This window comes from Cricetulus griseus, chromosome 4 (genome assembly GCF_003668045.3).
Source record: "Cricetulus griseus strain 17A/GY chromosome 4, alternate assembly CriGri-PICRH-1.0, whole genome shotgun sequence".
Classification (NCBI taxonomy): domain Eukaryota; kingdom Metazoa; phylum Chordata; class Mammalia; order Rodentia; family Cricetidae; genus Cricetulus; species Cricetulus griseus.
The window spans coordinates 97,521,065-97,543,360 of NC_048597.1; the positions used below are offsets into that span (position 1 = coordinate 97,521,065).

The 22,296-nt window shown below is 48.4% G+C and overlaps 1 protein-coding gene across 1 annotated transcript in view; it reads left to right on the plus strand.

Annotated features, from left to right (window-relative positions):
• Ksr2 (kinase suppressor of ras 2) overlaps positions 1–22,296 on the plus strand; it is a 334,523-nt gene that overhangs the window by 171,299 nt on the left and 140,928 nt on the right. Inside the window, exon 5 of the mRNA XM_035444175.1 lies at positions 19,365–19,549. Coding sequence (XP_035300066.1) covers positions 19,365–19,549 — 185 coding nt within the window. The remainder of the gene's footprint in view (positions 1–19,364; positions 19,550–22,296) is intronic.

Sequence of the window (22,296 nt, forward strand, 5' to 3'; positions counted from 1 at the left end):
GCTCCAGTCTGGCTATGGAATCCATTCCTCCCTCAAGACAATGGTGAAGAAAGTGATCTTGATTTCGTAAAGCTTGGGGGGGGGTCACCAGAGAGTTATTAGTGAAAGTGTGGGTGAACCCATTGATGCTTTCAAAAATTTTCATTACACCATCTATCCTTCTGTCTACCTAATGCGTGTGTAAGTGTGAACACCATGGCATACATGTAGAAGCCAGAGGACAACCTGCCAGATTGGTTCTCTCCATGTATGCTGTGGGGATGAAACTCAGGTTGTCAGACAAGGTGGCAAGCTCCCTTACAGACTGAGTCATCTCTAATGCCCCCCGCCCAGGAATTTTAGATGGTTTCTCTTTTGTGGAGCAGGTAGAAGATAGTGTGTGCTCAGGTCCATCAGAGATGAGATACTGGGGCTGGGAGTGAGGAGTGGAGAGGGTGAGAAGCAGATGGAATCAGAAGGGCTGAGGGAATTCCTGTGTGTGTGTGTGTGTGTGTGTGTGTGTGTGTGTGTGTGTGTGTGTGCGCGCACGCGCACGCACGCATGCACATGGTGTGCTCGTGTATTAGTGTGTGTGTGTAATGGTATGAGTGTATGTGTTTGTGTGCACACATTCATGTGTGCATATGCATGGTGTGTGTATGTTTCAATGTGTGTCTAGTTACATGTGCACATATGTGGAAGCCAGAGGTCAACATTGGGTGTTGTTCCTCGGGTAATGTCTACCGTGGTTTTTGAGACAAGGTCTCTCAATTGGCCTGGAAGCCATCACATAGGCTGAGCAGGCTGGCCAGCCCTGGGAACCTCCTGTTTCCTCCTCTCACGCTCCTGTGTTGGGGATACAAATATATGCCATCCTGCCTGGCTTTTCTTTGTGGATTCTGGAGATTGAACCCGGGTCTTCATGCTTGCAAGGCAGGTGCTTTATTGACTAAGCTATATTCCCAACTTGGGAACTCTTCTTTTTTTCACTATTAGCTGGAATAATTTATCAGCATTGTTTCCTATGGTAGCGTCGATGTTGAGAACCATAACAAACCCAGTTCCAGTATGTTTCTGAAGTCAGAACGAGCCACTCTCCTTCATCTGAGAGACAAGGCATTCACTCAGTGGATGCTCCCCTTATTACTCAGCTTTCTTGGGAATAAATGTTTTCTTTAGTGCAGTTAATAGCACCCTCACCTAGCTAAGTGCGTGCGGTGCAAGGCAGGCAATTACAGCCCAGGCCAGCTTGATCTGTCTCCGGCTCATTGACGAGGCATCATTATTTTTCAGTAACATTATTATTTTTTTCTGTAACAACTAGGCTTGTTCTGCACAGGAAAAATAAATAAGAAAGGCAACTTGGTGCACACTGAGAGTTGTGCTTAATTTGCATTTAATTTGTATATCATTAGGGACCTCCTCTTGCTATGAGCCGAGGTCAGGGTCTGGTTAGGTAGGTGAAGGGGCAGGTGTATGCTGCCCATCACTTTTCCCTGGGGTGTCTTAAAGGAGAGGGGGCCAAGGGTCAGAGTTGTGGGCTTTGGGGTCTGATGTTTTGTGTTCACATCCAGCTATGTGTCTCTGTGTGGCTTATGTGTCTGTCTGTGGTCATATTCTGGTGTTCTCTGGGCACATCCTCACTAAAGTTCCATGGCCTTGGAGAAGGCACCCCAGCCACCAGGTGAGACTATCTATATTTTACCAGGTTGTTGGTTGAATTAAATGAGATAATGTGTTGATGATACTAAGCAGGTGGGCAGTGAGGGCACCGATGCTCTGCACAGATGCCAGCCTGTCAGATGGTCCTCAGGGACTCATAAATGCCTAGCATACAGGTGTTCTTGGCTTGTTACCTGCTGCCAAAACCACAAATGCCTTGTCTCATGGGGCTGGGAGTCCAAGTCTTCAATCAGTCACTCCTCGGTGACCCTATTTCAAGGAGGGCCATATTCTGCAGTAATTTTATGCCTTCACCATATTTGGGGATGGCACAATAGATCCCTGGAGGACTTCCCAGGCATCTCTAACTCTCAACACAGAAAGATGAAAGCGCTCCAGAGGGTGGCTCTTTCAGGGTTTGTGAGTGTAGGTGCCCAAGGAGGCCAGAGACATCTGAAACCCTGGAACTAGAGTTACAGATGACTATGAGTTGCCTGATGTGGGTGCTGGGAGCTAAACCCAGGTCCTCTGCAAGATCAGCCAGTGCTTTTTTTGTGTGTACTGGGATTAAAGGTATGTACTCCTACACCTGACCTAACTTTGGGGCTCTTTGGGGTGACTTCTGGACTCCTGTTTCAAGGGACGTCACCTAGACCTGGCAAGAGGATGTGCTGAACATTTTCAGGGTCTGAGGGTCTGTGTTGGTTGACAGTGGGGTGAATCCTAGGGAGCAGCTGAGAGAGACCTACGGAGGCTGATTCCATCTGACCAGTCCAGGCCTTTCTCAAGAGAGCCCACTGTGTTAATGGCTGAGTTGTACCTGTGCCCCTTCCCAAAACCCTGACTCCCTACTACTCTCACACCCTCAGGGACTGCCACCCCCATGATGAGGGATGGAGATCAACTTCCCTTGCAAAAGATAGGACCAAGGAGAGGAAAAGTAGGTTCCTGGTCTGTCTGTCTCCACACCCCTGATTTCCTTGGCTGCCAGGAGTGCTTGAGTTGCCCGAGGGCAATCACTACCAAGATTACTTAGGGAAAATGTGTGTCCACTGTGCACCTCCTATGCAATGAACCCCACTCCTCTGGGGTTTCACCATCCACTGGTTTCCTTATGATCCAGGTAATATGTTGATCATGAGTGGAGTGAGACCTCCCCCAAACCCAGGCTGGACATGGCAGCCTCCCCAGGGTGGCAGGTAGCAGGTGGCCCTGTGCTATACTTCAATGACCCGAGCTTTTACGGCTTCTCTGCTTCTGGTTTATAAACATGGCATTTGCTTTTGAGTCTTGGGGGAGCCTTGAACTTCTAATTAAATTGACTCCAAGCAGGTGGAAAGCAGGCAGCTAGGGAGAGGGCATGGAACAGCTGTGGAGAAGGTGGAGGGGGCCTGTTTCTGCTCAGCCTGTGGATGTCCCCTCACCGTGTTGGTCAGTGTTGACTCACACAAACATGGCTTCCTTTTTCCTGAAGGGCAGACCCCCTCCCCCGTGACATTGCTTGCTCCAGTGGTTGTCCTAAAGAAGAGTAGTCATTCTTCTAGTGTCTCTTTGACTGTGGTTCACGAAGGTACTTCCACCCTCTTTCATCCCCACTCTCCATCATTCAAGGATGGATATCTATTTGCTAACACGGCACAATCTTTTTTTAAGCAAAAAATGTTCTAAATTAGTCAAAATACAAAAGTTACTATATTTAAGTACACAGTTGTCTATCTGTCTCCAGAACTTTTTTTTCCCTCCCCAATGGAAATTCTGTAGCAAAAAAGTAATCCCCCATCAGCCCCTGGAAGCCATTAATGTAAGTCCTTTAGGTCCTTCACGTATGGGACAGGATGGCCTCCTCTTACAAGACTGAGTTATGGCTCAGTATTGGGTTGTATGATAATCCTATATTTACTTTTGGAGGGACCACAGACTCTTCCACTGCACTGGTACCTCTTTCCATCCCTTCCAGTGCTGAGTGAGGGGCCTGTTTCTCTACGTCTTCACCACTGCCTTCTCTTCATAAGTACTGCCACCTGGATGCCTGTGGAGAGGCGTGTCTTGGTACTTTACAGCACACTTCCCAGTGAGTTGTAATGTTGACCTCCTTCATGTGCACACTGACTACCGTCTGTGCATCCATCTTCTTTGGAGAAACTTTTAAGTCTTTTCTCCATTTCTCAACCCTCCCTCCCCGACACCTTCCTCTCTCTTTCCCTCCATCTCCCCCTCCATCCCTTCTTCCCCACCCTCCATCCTCCCCCCTTCTTCTCTTCTCCCCTCCCTTTTTCCCTGTTTCTCCCCCTCCCTCTTTTCTTCCCTCCCTCCCTCCCTTTCTCTGGATGGATTCCAGGGCCTTGGCAGGTGTTCTATCACTGAGCTCCCCCCCCCCCAGGCCTCTACTCTCCTTTGAACTTCATCTGTGGTATCTCTCTCCTTGAGTCTCCAGCTACTTGGTAGTAGCAGAGTCAGAGCAGAGGTTGAGTAAGATGCCACCTCTGTTGGCCTCAGGCAAGCAGCCTCTACCCTCTATGCTTCCATTTCCCATCAGTGAACTTCCTGCCTGACTCAGAAGATGAAGGGAATGTAAGGCAGGGTTGCCTGGGGCAGCCCTCGTCACACCAAGACTTCCTGGCCTTATTCTTAGCCCCTCAGCAGACTTCGTTTGCAGCTGCAGCCTGGCTTGTGCCTTCCACTGCCGGATGCTGTAGCATCCCGGAGAATTCTGAGATGGATGCTGTCAACAGAGCCCAAAGCAGCCACACCAGTTCAGAGTGTGTGGCTGGAGGGGCCTTTAGAACACCGTGTGCCAGTGCCAGCAGCAGCCAGTGTGGCCTTCGGTGGGCAGCTGCCTGTCTGTCAACCTGCCAAAGCTTACTGTTATACAATTCGTCTTGGTGAGGGAGAAACAACTTGGAAGTGACCCTGAAGGCTGCAGAGCCAGAGGCCAGGTGTATTTGCATATGTGGGAGGGAAGGGGGTTGTCTAGAATAGTCCCCCAGGAGCCTCAACTGGAACCCAGTGTCTATAGCACCAGCTCTCCTCACAGAAGTAAGACTTTATTTAGGTTGTGCCAGCTCCAAGGGTGAATGTTGGATTGGTTTTAGCCCCTCCACTGTCCACCTGCCCAGTGCCCTCCTTCCCAAGATACCATGGAGCAAAGTGTGCCTGCATGCTGCAACTTCCAGGATACTTTAAAACCCACTAATGTTCTCTGCTTCCCTCTCTTACTCCTAACCCCTAAACATCGTCTTCCTTTCAGTCACTCCTCAGAGCTGTCAACAGACAGTGGGTCCCTCTTGTGTCCTTCACTCAGAGCAGGTACACAGATTCTCATCTGAATCTGTGTCTGTTTGCTTGAGGTTGCAAAGGCTCCCTGTGGCCTTTAAAGGTGCGGTTTCCTTGGAGATGGCAACATCAGATCTAGGGACCTGCCTGACCGTGGACCGGATTTTATTCCTGGCAAGGGTCTCTAGACAGAGCCAAAGCCATCAGCCACCATCAGGGTTTTCATTTTGAAGCCAGGGAAGTGCCACAGAGCAAGGACCCCTTTGATGTGAAAATGAGAATTGATTAAACAACAAAAAAAGATCACTGCCATTTAATTAACCTGTGTGTTGGCAGCGATCAGTTGCAGACATTTAAATGAGTAACACACAGCCAACTCTCTTCATGTGTGCATGTGTCAGGGGCTCAGGATAAGGGTTGAAGTCTAGTTCTCTACTTAACAGGATGGGACCTCAGTGAGCAAAGCCTTCAGCCCTTTTGTGTATTAGGGTCTTTGGGGACAGGGAATACAGCAATGATCCCATTCTGCCATAATCCCACTTCATGTTATGTTATGTTATGTCATGTTAATGTTATGGCATGGGAGTCAGAACAGCATAGCCCATGAGCCATTCTGGCCCACAGTTGGATCTATAAAGTTTTATTGAGATGTTTCCTTCCATCTCCCCCCCCCCCTTACTTCTTTCTGACTTTCCTTTTACCTCTCTCTACTCTCTTCCATCTATTTCCATCCTCCTTTCCCTCACCCTTCTTTCCAATTTCTTTCCTTTTCATTTCTTTCCTTCCAAATCACACATGTATCACAGGCAGTGAGGCTTTTCATTGCAAAGAAAGCACCTTCATAGCAAAGTTGGAAGCTCTCCCAGTCTCCTCCTTCCTCAGACACATCATACAAATATACAGGGAATATGTAAGCATACTAGTCATGTATTTATACACATTTATGTTTAAATACTGTTTGTGTATGAAAGCTCATACCATATATGTTTTCTGACAAGTTTTGCTCTCTATTAGTCAGTGTGCATGGGGTTTTAAACAACTGTTTGATCAGGATCCGTAAAACCGGCAGGGACTCATTCCTACCCAAGGAAGTAAAGCAGGAACCAGGAGCATGCTGCTTGCTGCTTGTCAAGCAGGCTTATGCTCAGCTAGCCTTCATATACAGTTCAGGACCAAAGCCTCGGGAAGGCCCCCCACCCTCAGCTGGACCCTCTTCCACCAATTTACAATCAAGACCCCCCCCACCCCAGGCCCCAGACATGTCCAATCTGGCCCAAGCAATTCTTCAGTTAAGAGTCTCTCCCCCTCATCCAATAGTTCAAGGTGTCAAGTTGACAATTATAGTTAATCAGGATACCATAAAACTTTATGGGCCCCAATAAAACTTGATTGACTAAACAGACTTGGACCAGATTTAGGGGGCTGGAGAGGGGGCTGATCCCCGAGGCCCTGAAGCATATGACTGTGATGGTTTTGTAGCCATGTGGCTGTGTTCTTGAGATTATTTCAGAGATGGGCTTGCTTTCCATTTCTTCTTTCCTTCTGGAATGTTCCAGCCAGGTCAGCCTCAGTGGCTGAGGTTCCAGGTCCTGAAGTCTTGGTTCCTGGAGAGTCTGAGCAGATGCTGTCCTCTGCACAGGACTTTGTTCTAGAACACCAGCTCCTTCTACCCTGTTGACAATGATGGCATAGGTGATAGTCACACTGTGCAGTGCCCTGGAGAGAGCATCTCTAAGGCATGGGGAGTGGCCAGAGGGCTTGTTGGAATGCAGATATCTGGGACCCACTCCAGAGGTGTGAAGAGCTGGGTTTGCTCCATGGAGTCTGGGTTTAGTGAAACTTTGAGCCCATAGGGCTGGGAGTGTGGCTCAGCAGCAGGGCACTTGCCTAGTGTAAGGTCTTGGCTTCTTTCTCCAAAACTAAGGGAATGTCAGGGAGAATTAGAGGCTGATTTGACTGAAAAAGAAAAAAAGAACCAAAGGGTAGGGGGAGGGAGCTCACACAGCATTGCATGGTGATAGCTGAGGGATGGATGAGGGGTCTTGTCACAGATGGCAGACACCAGCCATCTAAGCAGAACATGAATCTGTTTGGACACTTGTGGGCCAGTTCCCAGGATGGTTAAGAAAGCTGCAACCCTGTCTCACAGAGGATCATCACCAGGCTATCTTAGGGGCTTCATGTAGCTAGAATGACCTAATAGGTTCTTTTGGCAAGCCACCACCAGACCAAATGAACTTCAAACATTTATTCCTCCTGCCATTGAGTCACCACTCAAAATCTATTTCGCCCATTGAGATCTGAGTGGGTCTGATTGGCACTTGGTGTCTCAAGGAGGCCATTGTCCTCTAGGTTGGCATCTCCAACTGACCTGGGCAGGAGAGAACTAGTCTCAAAATGGGGAGGAGTGGATGCCAGATGGCTTTAAATCAGACATCTCCTGCAGGGCAGTGGCACACAGACCATGGCTGAGCAGGGAGACTTCTGTGGATGAAGGGGTCTAGTTGTCTTCAGCGATAGACACACCCTGTGTCCTAATTCATCCCAAATAATCAAGTTTTGTGGAAAGCTTGCTGGCTGCATGCATTGAGCATATGCCAAAGGTCTCATTTAATAGGCCCCAATTCATTACACTCATAAGGAAAAAGAGCTGGAAGCCTTCTTGGAGTCCCTGCTGGTCAGCCCCGAGTGACCATGCTCACCCAGATCTTGCTGTGATCCTTCATGCAGACTCATCTGTCCCACACAAGCAAGGGGCAGCTGGGGAACCAGAGAGAAGTGACCCCACCATGTAAATAAGAAGTCTTTTTGTTTTTTGCTTTGTTTTGTTGTTGTTGTTGTTTCAAGATAGGGTTTTTCCCTGTGTAGCTTTGGAGCCTGTCCTAGAACTTGCTCTTATAGACCAGGTTGGTCTCATATTCACTGAGATCTTCCTGCCTCTGACTCCCAAGTGCTGGGAATAAAGGCATGCACCACCACCACTCAAAGCTGCAAGGCTCCTGATTAGGCCAAGGTCACAATGCTAAGAATGGAGGAGAGTGAGCTGCCTCACAGACCCAGAGAGCTAGGGTGTAAGGAACTCTTGAGACAATGTGCACTGAACTCTGTAATTTACGGGCGGGAAGTTGAGCCTAGCAGATGTTAAGTGACTGGCCTGAGAAGTCCAACCCACAACCCTGTTTGGGCTGAGTGCCTCCAATCCCCAGTCCCCGAGAGAAGCTGCTGTCTGCTTTGTCGACTCTGATGGATAGAACCCATGGAGCCACCAGCTGCAACCCATTGGTCTAGACACAGTGGGCATGCCTACTGGGCTTCTATTGGATGAATTTGTGTGTGTGTGTGTGTGTGTGTGTGTGTGTGTGTGTGTGTGTGTGCGCGCGCGCGCGCACAAGTGCAAGCATTTGTGAAAGCCAAAGGACAAACTTCAGTGTCATCTCAGGAGTTAGTCACCTTTATTGTTTTGAGACCATGTCTCTCATTGATTTGCAGCTCACTAACTTAGCTCAATTGGCTGGCCAGTAACACCAGAGTTGTTTCTGTCCCTGACTCTCCCATATTGGGATTATAAGCACAATCATGCCTAATTTTTTTTTTTAACATGGGGTGGTGGTTCATGACAGAGTTTTGTTTTTGTTTTTTTGTTTTTTGTTTTTTCCTGTGTAGCTGTGTTCAAACTCATTCTGTAGACCAGGTTGGCCTTGAACTCAGAGATCTGCCTGGCTTCTGCCTACTGAGTGCTGGGATTAAAGGTGTGTGCCACCACTGCCCAATTGCCTAATTCTTGTCTGACATTTTTTTTAACATGGGTGCTGGGGATTCGAACTCAGATCCTCATGCTTGCATAACATGCACTTTACTGACTGAGTCATCTCCCCAAACTCTAGATTATTTTTCTTCCTGAGGAGAAAGGGGAGGGGCTAGAAAATGGTACACAGGGGGTGAACTCTAGTAAGTTTTTCCAGCTGGCCTCTGGCTTGGGTGGGGAAGGGCCTTTGCTGGCTCACACCTCAGCAAAGGTAACACTGTTGGTGCTGCATTGCCTAGGGTGCTGACCCTGGGTGCTGTCATAGAGCAATGTCTGAGCCTGGTGAGCCCTTTCTTGCCATGAGTCCCAAACAAATACAGATCCTAGCATGGCTGTGATACTTGGTAGAACAAAGTGCTTTAGAGCTTGACAGAATCTGATTCAAATCCTGCCTCCACCTCTTCTGTATGACCTTGGTGGAGTTGCACAGCCTCTCTGGCCATTTGTTTGTCCATCTAGGGACAAGTCCCATCTTGAAGCTGAAGAAGATGACCTAATGCCTGTTTGTATGTATGTATGTATGTATGTATGTATGTATGTATGTATGTATGTATTGGCACAAAAGCAGGGGGCTGGAAGCCATGCTCTTTGCTCTTCCCAGCCCTTCCCTCAGCCGCCTTCTTTCCAGTTTCTGATATTAGTCAGTTGACTCTCTCTCTGCTCCACTCTCTGACCTCAAGGTGAAGCCAGGGGGAGAGGGAAGAATCTAGCCTGGTCATTTCTCTAGGGAGACCATCAGTTATTGGGTTGACAGAAGCCTGGCCTCATCCCACTGGCCCTAGGGAGACAGTGAGCAGAGACCTCTGAACCAATTTATCTTGGAAATTGTCTTTTTCTTCAGTCAGAGGGAGGGAGGAGGAACTTGGAAGAAAGCATCTAGCCAGATGCCCTGCAAAATCTGCCCCAAATCAACCATCCTTTTTAATAACGAAGATTGTCATGAGCCCCGGTTCAATCGGAAATGACAGGCTGTGTAAATATTTGCCCTGTAACTGATTTATGGGGTAGGGAACAACAACAAAAAAAATAAGATTAGTCACTAATCATGGGGCTACAGGAAGATCAGGAAGCCTGGATGCCAGAGCCCACTGCCTGGAAAGCCCAGGCTCTAACCCAGGTCAGTGTACACTCTGAGGATAGTGGGACAGACAGGGGGTGCCGTGTAGGGTCATCACCTGGGGGTGTGAACTTTCAAATTATTCTGTAGGGGAGGCTCCAGGCAGTTTTGAAACCAGCCTCTAGCCAAAGGTTCATATATGAGTCCAGGATGAGCTTTTCCTTGAATCTGACAGCTGGCAAACTTCCTGCTGGGATGGGTGCCATTGAGAAATAGGAGTGAGTGTGTATGGCTGTCATTTATGGTGAGGTTGACAGACTCGAGTCTTCCTGAGTATATGAACTATTGTGAAGGCCAATCATGGGTGTTGCCATTCCTTCTGTGAATGAATTATGTCCCTAGCACAGCACCCAATCCCTGCCATCATGAAACTGACATGGCATTTCTGGGTGTGGTGGCCCATTCCCATATTCTGAACTTACTGAAGGTTCAATACCACACAGCCACTCAGAGCCAATACTCCCTGTCACAGCTCTACTCTCAGGATGGATACTGGGTCTCACCTCCCTGTAGCATCTAGATAAAGTAGAATCTTGGATGAGCTGATCCATCCAGATTTATTGACCGCCCCCCACCTCCTGGGTCTCCAATGTGGGGCATCCATGAGTAGCCGTGCTACAGTGTGTAAGAACACATGGCCTTCATCCATCTGTAAATTCATACTGGTGTCCATACTGGAGCTGGGGAGATGGCTCAGTGGGTAAACTTGCCTTGCAAGTAATAGTGAGGACTTGAGTTCAGTCTCCATCACCCATGTAAAAATCTGGGCATGGTGTTTGTTGTGTGCTTGCAGTTCTGGGGCTGGTGGAGCTGGGTTAGAGGTAGACTATAGGATAGGCTAGCTAGGCAGATTAGCTGGATGAGTGAGCCCTAGTGAGACACACTGTTTTAAAAGACAAAACTTAAACTGAAACCTAAACAAAACAAAAAAGATGGATATCACATGAGGAATGGCATCCAGCATTCTTGGCCATCATGGGCATGAGTAATACATGTACATGCATGCATGTCCATACACACACACTTGTACACACATAGATACACAGCCCCCACAAACATGGCACACACAGAAAATGTCCTTACCAATCTTGTATAATATTCAGGCATTGTGGTAGCCCTGGGGTTCATAAAGAACTGGTCAGACATGATCCTTACCCTCCTTGGGCTTCCAAGCAGGAAGGGGACCTCAGTGTCCATGAGGTGATTGGTAAAGCAGCCACGTGCTTCCAAACTGGGGTCCTAGCTGTGGAAAAGCAAGGCTGCTAGTGATGGAGCTTAGCTATCACTGGAGGAGGACAGGAAGACTGGCTGGAATGTGGGTATCAGGGACATAAGCTGTCCAGCGAGCCAGGCAGTGGGGATTGAGATTCAGGGGCAGCTTTGAGTGCTCCTTGGATTTTCCTACTTTAGGAAGGTGTGTTAGGACTCAGGGAACCCCTGTGTGTGTGTGTGTGTGTGTGTGTGTGTGTGTGTGTGTGGGCGGGGGGTGGGGGGCAGGGGTTCCTTGTCTAACTTTTGGAAAGACTTTTATGATGTAGCCCTGATAACTCAGGGATAGAGGGTCTCTTGCTGATGGCCTCCATGAATGCAGAGTACACAGAGCACAGTTATTCCTCGTGTTTCAAGTCCTTGCAGAAAATCTTTTGGAACGTCCACTTGGCCCTGCACTCCTTGCCTCTTTTCACCTTCCTCCTGTGTATTCACTCTGACAGGAGTTGTGATTAATGGGTGAGAAACAGCAGTTTAGTTGACCTTTTCCTCAAATCTGGGCTTTGACCTATCACATGCTTTTCAAGTGTGTGTGTTTACACTATATACACTATATAAGTTTTAATTTCTAGGTTTTTTTTTTTTTTTTTTGAGACAGGGTCTCTTGTAGTACAGGCTGGCCTTCAACTCACTGTGTTGAACTTTTGATCCTCCTGCCTCCACCTTAGGAATTCAGGGATTACAGGTGTGCCACTACCACACCTGGTTTGAGTGTTCCTGGGGACCGAACCAAGGACTTGATGCATGCCAGACAAACATACTCTACCAGCTGAGCCACATCCCCAGCTATTTTCTAGAAGTTGGTAGAAAACCATGTCTCTTAGTATGTCAACCAAATCTGTGACACCAGTTACTAATGAACTTAGAGCATCTATTTGAGAAACAGAACTCCACCACAAGTCTGATCTTGAACTTGGAACGTCTTGAAGAAAACACATGTATCACAGTGGGCCTCATCCCAGTGGACTATACCCCTCTATATCTGTCACTTGGCTGCCTAGGGCATTATTTTTCTTTCTTCGAATAAAATATAGAGAGAAGCAGTTGCATATGCCACTTAAATTATGACTTATTATTTAAAAACAGTACTTACTCCTGTTACTAAATTGAAACAGTAGAGACGAGTCTAAAAGTAATGAGGTGTCTGTCTCTAAAACCCACAAGCCCACACCCCCTCCACAAGCCTGCCAACTGCCTCCTCGTGTGGATCCTTCTAGAAAATGTAGATACAGATGTCCCTGCCTCAGGATGGCTCTGCTCGCAGATTTCCTAGTTTACAGTGGCATGAAAGCAATTTGCCTTCAGCAGAAACTGCTCTGGGCCTGGATTTTCATCTATTCGTGGGCTGGCAGGATTCAGTGTGATCTCTCTACGATGGGCAGCAGCAGTGAGCCATGGTTCCCGTCTGTCACACGTTCTGAGGGGTGGTGAGGCTGCTTTTCTTTACTGGGCTGGGTTACTGAGCCTCAAGGCTTGGTTGGGTGTGTGTGTATGACGCATTTCCAGCCCATGGTGTTTTCACTTGACAGTGGGTCGATTGGGCTGGAATCACACTGTAAGTTGAGGAACGTCCATGCTCTTGGGAGTGTGCCCCACTTACCCATATGACACACCAGCTGAGGGAGCAGCCCCCATCTCCCTAATCCTCCCTCCCCTTAATCAACCAGCTTGCCCTAGAGAGCTGCATGCCCATGGTCTACCCTCCATCTCCATGGTCCCACCCTGGCCCAAGCTATTATTCTCTTGCCTGGGTGACCCCACAGCCTTTTCCCTAATGACATTTTGTTTTCTGGTGATGGAGACAGAACCCAAGGCCTCATGCATGCCTGTCAAGTGCTCTGCCACTGAGTTGTGCCTTTAGCCCCTCACTGGGGAATTCTAGACAGATGCTCTGCAACAGGGCCACACCCTACCCAAGTTTTCCTGTGTGTGTGTGTGTGTGTGTGTGTGTGTGTGTGTGTGTGTGTGTGTGTGTGTGTTTGTGTTACGTATGGGGACTTGCACATACCATAGTGCATGTGTAAAGGTCAGAGGGACAACCTTTGGGGGTTGGTTCTCTCCTTCCACTATGGGTCCTAGATATCAGATTCAGATCATCAGGCTATTGCTCCCCACTTCTATCCTTGCCTCATCAGATTCCATTCTGCACTTTAAGTGGAGAGATCGTTTTAAAACACAGTTGCTATCATTCCCTTCCAGCTCCCTGGGGCTGTTGAAGTAGGATTCAGCCTTTTTACCCACTGTGGCAGTCAGGATCTGCAGAGGCTTGACCCGCTGCTCCCAGCCCATGTTTTGAGTTCCCTGCTCTGGCCTTTCTTGTTTTCATGCCCTCCCAACAGCATCCCTGCCTCCCTCCTGACTCCAGACCTTCCCAAGACTTACTCCTCCCTGACATTCAGGGCTCCATGGAATGCAGTGTCTGTCCCCTCCCCAGCTGGGGCCATGCTGTTGGATCTTACTTCCCCAGACAGGTTTTGAGGACACCTTGGAATGAATGCACATCTTTTAAAAGACATGACGACACAGGGAACCATACCACACACATCTTCATCCTTTCACTCCATACCAATGTTGGTACCCCCTCCATCCTGACTCTTTCCAATCTGCAATGCTCCATCAGATGGAATGGTGGTAACTTAATTGACCACTCCACTCTGAGGCACAATGAAGATGCTCTCAGTCTGTGACTAGGCCAAGTTAATTTTGCTACTACAGGGAGATAGAAATCTGACAAGAGAAGGAAGAGGAGGGGGCAAGAGGAGGGTCAGGAAGATAGAGAGAAGTGAGAGAGGAAGGAGGAGGGGAGATGACCAGAAGAAGAGGGAGGGAATTGCCATTCAGAGGGCTCCCCTTGCCAGGCATGCTTCTAGACTTTGCAGAGTCAGAGATGGAGGCCAGTGAGATGTTTCAGCAGAAAAAGATTCCTGCCACCAAGTCTGACCACCTGAGCTTGATTTCTGGGACCCAGAGGGGACAGAACTGATTCCTACAAGCTGTTCTTTATTTTGTTCATGTGTCCTGGAGGAAACACACACACATACACACACACACAGGCACACACACACACACACACACACACACACACATGCACAAATATATACACATACACAGACACCCACATATATACACACTTACACACACACACACACACACACACACACACACACACACACACACACACACACACACACACAATCCCATTTTCTCAGTATAGAACTCAAGAGCGAATGCAGTGTCCAAATAGAAGAGGGATTTGAGGAGGGGGCTAAGGTGGGACCAGCTTCCTGAGAGGCACTCAGTGACCATCCCATGAAAGACAGCAGGTCGGAAGGACCCCCTTGAGATGAATGCAGGACCATAAACTTGTCAGCTGAATAACAGGGGCTCTTCCTTATTCTGGAGGGCTGAGTGTCAAGATCAGGTGCTCAGCAGACTGGTTTCTCATGAGGCCTCTCTTCTTGGTTTGCAGATGATCCCCTGCTCACTGTGACCCCATGGGGCCCTTTCTATGTGCATACATGTCCTTCTTAGAAGGACCCTAACCAGGTTAAGGTCCCCTCCTCATGACTTCATCTAACCTTTACTGCTTGGCTTTTTTCTTTCATTCCTTCTTTCCTGTCTCCCTGCCTCCCTTCCTTTCTTCCTTCCCTCCTCAAAAGCGTCTTTGTGTATCCCATGTTGGCCTTGAACTTGCTGGGTAGCCAATGATGACCTTGAATTCTGGATCCCCCACTCCTTACTTCCTCTGTGCTGGGTTTATGAGATGTTTGGGATCGAACCCAGGGCTGCATCAGCACCAGGACAGCACTCTACCCACTGAGCTACAATCCTAGCTCCTGTAACCAGATCTCTCAAGTCCCAGGCTCCCATTCCACTTGTATTCTGAAATCTGGGAGAGTAAGGATCTCAACATATGGATTTGGGGGACGGTAAGTCATTCCAAGCCTGAGGTGTGGGGGGAGACTTTGAAGGACAGGAATCCACTTTGAGTGTCTTATTTGAAGACACTTCCTACACTCTTCATACAGGAAGTCATTCTCTTCCCTGTCACCGTGGCTCTCAGACCTTTGTGTGTCCTGAGCCAAGGGTCTAGGGCAAAAGGAAGTCTTTTGTCTTCTTCATGGATGTGTGTCTATCTTCGTTCAGTTTCGAGTGCTGATCTGCCTCCCTAGAGGAAGGACTTTGTCCCCCATCTTGAAGCAAAAGTACTCCTTGACAAAGGACAAAGGGAAGAAGAACCTCCGTAGCCCCCTCTGGATTCACCACCAGCCAGTTGGAGCATTCCCCTTCAGCCCATTGGTGCCTTAAAACAACCCTGGGAGAAGTTATTTGTACCAGCAAAGACCTCAGGGCTCAGAGAGGTTAAGCACTTGATAAAGGTTACCCAGCTACTCAAGGAGTGAATACACAGTATAAATAGCATTAGAATGGTTTCTCTAATTGGATAAGTGACTGTGATGCAGCATTGGTCATTTTAACCCTTTAAAGACCACTCTTCAGTGTCATTTAGCATACTCAAGGCTCAGCAATTACCACTTCTGCCCACTTCCAGGGCCCTTCATGAGCCCAAAGCAAACAGCAAAACAGTGCCTCCATGTGCACTCGGACCCTACTTGCCTTCCAGTCCTGGCTGCCGCCAGCCTGCTTGTTGTCCATGACTGTGAACTTACCCCATTCTGGTTGTTTTCTGTAAACTGGGATGTGTGGTCTTTTGCGTCTAGCTTTCTTCCTGAGGCGTGACAGCTCTGAGGTTCACTCGGTTTAGGCTATGAGTCGGAACATCATAAGATTGCAGCGCATTTGATTATCCAGGCAGATCACATTTGTCTTCTGTTGCTCAGTGATGTGCATTTGGGTTTTTTTTCTTCTGCCCTTTGGTGGTTGTCAGTGTTCATGTGTCAATGTGTCAAGTGTCAATGTCCATGGACACTTTTTGTCTGAAGATTTATTTCCCATTCTTTTGCGTACATAGCTAGGTAATAGAACTATGTTGGATTGTATAAAACCTTAGTTTTATATGGTTGAGGCTTAACCAAAGTGTTTTCTGTAGTGGCCATGCATCTTCACATTGTCACCAGTGATGCCCATGGCTTTCCACTCCGTGTCCTCATCAGCACGTGGTATTCTCCTTGTCCAGAAAGACTGGGGCTGTAGCTTATTGTCATTTTAACTTGTGTCTCCCACCGCTAACTCTTCAGCATCTCTGTGCATGCTTATTGGGTCTTCTTGGGGGAAAGTGTCTTTTTCAAGCCCCTTGCTTGAAAAACTTAACTCATGTTTATCTTCTTAATTATTGTCTGAAAACCCCATTTTCTAAGCTATAACTTAGAAATACAAGCTGTGGAAATACAAACTCATCCATCTACCCACCCACCCACCAACCCATCCATCCATCCACTTACCACCTACTCATCTATCTACCCATCCGTTCGTTCTCCTTCTTCCCTCTTCCCCTTTCTGTTATTCCTTCATCTCCTCTCTTTTTCTTCTCTCTTCCTTTTCTCATCTTTCCCCTTCTTCTGTTCCTTTACCACCATATTTCCCGCTCCATCCTTCTTTTCATTCTTCCTTTATTGCACCTTCCTCCCCTCCCCCTCCTTTCTCCTATTTGTCCGTCTGACAGTTACCGGCTCTCATGACTATGGATTGGTAACCACATCACTTCTGACATCTCTGAGCTGCCAGTTTGGGTGTGGTACACTCCAGTCTTGCTCTGATTTGCATGACCTAATGGTCAGTGCCTCAGGCTCCCCTAGGTGTTGATGGGGGGATGAGCATAGCTTTATGCTCAGGGGTTTGTCCATGTCCCCTGCCCTTGCCAAGGCTGGTGAAGGGTGTTCTGGGAATTTCAGGTAAAGCCCAATCTGGCTTCAGTTCTCAGTTTCTTTCTAAGCTTCCTGGGTGGCTGTGTGGCCATTGGACACAACCAGAGTACAGCCATGCTCATGGCAGAAAACAGCATGCAGGCTAGCCTGGGTGAAGCATGCTACCTTATGGATCCCCATGGTCTCACAAGGTCTTCTGGGAAGGGGACCAGGGTTCTCTCCATTGTCCAGGTAGGAAACTGAAGCGCAAAGAAGACATCTCATTCTTGATGACTCAAGTCCTATCTCTCTCCCCAACAGCTGTGTGCTGGCCTTGTTGCATACACCTCTTTAAATCCCCACTGCTGGTCAGTTTGGGGCAAAACAGACTCACCGGCTCCAGCTTCCTCATTTTTTCCAACCCTGTTTTTCCAGGGACGAGTTTCCAGATGTGAGCTGCTATAAGGGGAAATCACCTATCTGAGCCTTGTAGCAGGCCCTTGAAGGATAAGCAGAATTGGCCACTGCCACTGGGGTGCTGAGAGGGGTGGCTGTACAGGCAGGTGGACATAGCCTTCTGTAGAGCATATACCCAAAGGAGGCCTAGAGCCCTCCAGGACTGGCAGTTTGCAAGCAGGTTCTGCGGCAGCCACCAGAGGGCACCAGGCTCCATGCTGGGCAGATGGGAGTTTGGAGGAGTGGGTGGGAAGGTGTTGAGAGATGTAGTCTCACACCTAGTACTCTTCGACAAGCGCCTTGGAGAAGGGAAGACACTTCTAAAACAACGTGTGAGGTGTGCTTTATGCCATGGGTGCCGAGCCAAGGGCTGAGAGATGCAGCCGTGCCATCTGCATGGTTTGTTCCTTGGGCAGTCAGCAGCTGGGAGTGGAAGGTAGACAATTAGAATATAGTGTGATATTCCGAACCCTAGGCCACAGCCTTCATTCAGAATACCCACTTGAGCAGCACCTACTGTGTGCCAGGCAACTCATTTACACACCACCTACTGTGTGCCCGGTGCCAAGCCAGTTGCCAAGGATGGGACAATGAAAAATCCAGTGCCCTCAAGATTCATGGTCTGCCAGGGAGATTACAAGTGTGGGGAAATGGGAAAAATATGACCATACAGATATGAAACAAGCAAACAAACACACAAAAAAGAAACTGCTAGCTCAGACCCGGGGGGGGGGGTTATCAGGGAGGGCTTCCTGGAGGAAGAACACCTGTCCCTGCTGGGAGGAACTGACCTTACCAGGGAGGTTCTGGAAGGAGACATACCAGAGCTGAGTTATCAAGACAGAGATCAAAGAGGCTGTTTGGTCGTGTGCAAGGTTTTAGAAACTGAGTTTTGCGCTCATGCTCTGAGAGAGACGCCTTTGCTTAGCTCCCACCAGAGATCAATCAGCACCTGGCTGGAGCCCTCCGTCTTTAGTGCTTCCTCTTCATCTCCTTCCCAGTGTGAGGAATCTCACTGGAAATTGACTATCTTTACCTCCCAGTGATCCGCTTATGGGAAGATGTCCAGGGGAAAAAAAGAATAAAAAAATTTCTGAGACCTGCTTTTTTCCTTTTCTTTTGTTTATTCAGGGCAGAGCTTTGCTCTGTAGTTCAAGCTGGCCTCAAAGTCAGCATCCTCCTGCCTCAGCCTCCTGAGTGCTTGGAGTACAGTAGTGCATCACCACACTAGCCTAGCCTTGGATTCAGCCATCTAAAATTGCTAAGCCCCTCACCTTACTTATTTTTTTACATTAAAAAAGTATACACTTTATAGTTGCCTTAGGGTTTTTATTGCTGTGTTAAACCCTATGACCAAAAGCAACTTGGGAAGGAAAGGGTTTGTTTCCCTTCACACTTCCACCCCACACTCTATCACTGAGGGAAGGCAGGGCAGGATCCTGGAGGCAGGAGCTGATGCAGAGGCCATGGAGGGGTACTGCTCACTGGCTTGCTCTTCATGGCTTGCTCGGCCTGCTTTCTTATAGAACCCAGGACCACCAGCCCAGGGATGGAGCCACCCACATGGAGGATTGGGCCTCCCCCATCAATTGTCAATCAAGCAAATGCCCCACAGGCTTGCTCACAGGCTAATCTTGCTGGGGGTATTTTCACAGTTGAGGCTCTCTCTTTCCAAATGTGTAGCTGTTATCGTTGATAAAAACAAAAACAGAAACAAAAACAAAACAAACCCAGCCCGCATGATGATGCCTATAAAATATTATTCGAAAAAATAGTTTATGTTATTCTCAAGTCAAAAGTGATCATGTGTTGGGTAGACTCCTCACTGGCAGGAATGTTCTAGAAGACTTAGAAATGCCCAGTTACATTCCAGCAGACTTAGTCTCTGCTGGTATAGGTTGTGCTTGTGTTTCGAGGTACCCAGCTGTTGCCAGGTTTATATTGATTGTGTAGCCAGCACAGAGACTCATCTTGTCTCCTTGTTCTGTTTCCTTCTTAGAGCCAAGAAGAAGAGCAAACCCTTGAACCTCAAGATCCACAGTGGCGTGGGAAGCTGTGAGAACATCCCTGCCCAGCAGCGCTCCCCACTCCTCTCTGAGCGATCCCTGCGGTCCTTCTTCGTGGGCCATGCACCCTTTCTGCCCTCCACCCCACCAGTCCACACTGAGGCCAATTTCTCTGCGAGTAAGTCCCTGCTAGCCCCCAGGCTACGCTGGCTGAGATCAGCAGACCCTCACTGCACAGTCGGCCACTTTTCCTGCCTGCCAGGTGCATGCACTCTGTGTTCCCCTCCCTGCTCCTGGATCTCACCGGTCAGGGCACATCCAGAGCTTGCCACCTCCCTCCCACATGTGCAGCTCCTGGATCCTTACATGGTTTTGAAGGGCGCGTGATTGGCACTTGGAGATGACTGGCTGTCATGCATCCTCATATCTGCTCTTTGGCTTGCAGGTGTGATGGGATGCTGAAAGCAAAGCCAGCGGGATGGGGGCATGAGAGGGAACATTTATCTTTTCTCACCTTGTGCCCCACTACCTGTCAACTGCTTGTCTTAAGGGTTCTCTGTCCAAGTGGGGTCTGTGATGACATCATGCACATTTTATTGGCTGGGGTCAACATGTATAACTTTTGCATCTTGATGACGTATTAGGGTTCAAACCAGGTTAAGTGTGGCCTGGGATTTACAGTCTGCATTCACAAACTGCTTCCAGAGACACTGTGCTTTCGACTGGAGCACAGATGGAAGTCACTGGTGGCAGAGAGATGAGTTTCCAGAAAGTTCTGCTCTTACCCAGAGACACTACCTGCTAAAAAGGTGCAGATATGGGCAGAGGGGAACCCACTGAAGTGAGCCTTGCTGTTCCTCCAGCAAAAGAGCATGTTGACGACTGATGGAGCATTTGGAGGATGGGGGATGCTGGCTTCCAGAAACATTGGCCATGTGCTCTAGGGCTGCCACAGGCTACTGTGCTGTGCTGTTGATTTGGTAGGTGCTAAGAGGGGTTTATTGACCACCAGGCTAATTGATGCCCTCAGTACCTCATTCTGTTTTTGCAACTGTCCATTGCAGACATAGATTACTTCCACAGTATAAATGGGGAAACTGAGGTCCAGTGACATCAGAGATCTCCCTCAGAGTCACACAGCAACCTAGTAGTTTGGCCAAGATTTCAATCTTGTTCTTCCTTTCCTCTCTCTGTTCTGTCCTCTTCATCCTCCTTTGCCTCCTTCCCACCCCACCCCCACCCCTGGCATGGAACCCAGGGCCTCACCCTTGTTAGATAGCACTCTAACTCTGAGACAGGGTCTCACTGAATTGCTTAGCCCTGTCTTCAAGTCAGCCTACAGCTTCTGATGCTTTTGAACTTAACTCTTCCTGCCTTTAGCCTCCCCAGTGGCTAGGGCCCCAAGCCTGTGTGCCAGGTCCCTCCTAGATCCAGGCAGAATGAGGTTGCCTTCTCTAAATGGGGCGGGTGTCATTTATTACCCAAACAGTCTTTACTTTCCAGGGAGCCTGTGGGCTCTCTTCAGTGAGGAAATCTGCTACACTTGTCCCTGGGAAAGGCCCAGTAATAGCTGACACACAACATTGTGGGTAGTCAGGGCCTCAATACTGAACTTGGATTGGTCCACAAACATGCACGAGCATGCATTGCAGGGGGTCTCCACTAGAAGGACCCATGAAGATATTAATAGGAGAACATGGTTTATGACTTATCTCAGTGCCTAGGCCACTTGGGCCCTACCTCACTCAAATTAAAATACCTCAGGATGGACACATCAGCAGCAAGAGGCCAATTTATTAATTTGTCAAGAGAAATCGCTGTCCAAGAAGCCAGAGATTGTACGTGTGGTGGGCCTATATGACAGTCAGAGCAGTGACAAGGAAAGGGGACAGTGACCTACAGATCAAACAATTGGGGCAGTAGGGTGAGGCAAACCATGAACTTGTGGCTCTTTGTCTGATTGTCTCTGATCCCAGCTGCTGTAGAGGAGGCTGTGTCTAAATACCCTTAAAGAATCTATTTCTGAGTGAGTGTGTTCCACCCCACAGGGATGTAGGGAGGATAGGATGGGGGCTGGCGCTTATTGCTCTGTGACTCAGCAAAGGGGAGTTTGGGGAGCTATTGGTGTGTGTTATGTGATGGAGTGATTTGAAACAGTGATGGAGGTGAGAGTACCACACCAACAACCATCAGCACTCACTGTGTGGTGACAGAGTCACAGGCCTTGTCCAAAGCCCTCTCCCTCATTTAATTTCTACATCATTAATGATATAGAGAAACCACCCTCTATAATGTTGAGACTTTTATCATCCTCTCTTAAGAGATGAAGAAATGAAGGCTGAGGTTAAGGACCTGGTCTTAGGTCACAAGGTCAGGAAAGCAGCAAAGGAGTGAATCATTCATTCTGCAAGGCCTCCTTCATTGACTCTTGCTTCTTGATCACCTTCTGCTTTCTTCCTGGTTTGGGGAACCATGTGGTGGTTTTGTGGAAGATGCTTCTTTGTTAGCATGCAACATTCATATGTGATAGCCCTGCCTCCACCCCTGGGCTCTGCTGTTAATGTTCACTGCATCAATGGGTCCAGGTGGTGGCCGTCCCTGGGGGTGGGGGAGGCAGATGCAGAGAGTGGCTGAAAAGCTAGCTCCTGGCAGCTTCTGTGACTCATTCATCCTGAGTGTCTTCCGTTGAAGCTGAGGAATGACCAAGTCTCCCCAAAGAGCTCTAGAAGTTTCCGTGTTAGCTGTCTTTGGCCCTCCAGCCCTTCCCGGCAGCAGCCATGAATGGAAACAAGTGGCCCTAACTGTGACCTGCTTATTACAGTCATCATGATAGCAGCTAGAATCATATGCCAGGGCTAAGGAAATAGTCTCCTTCAGCTAATACCTCGGGAGATGCTATACCTCTCTGGGGCTGTCCCTCCAGCC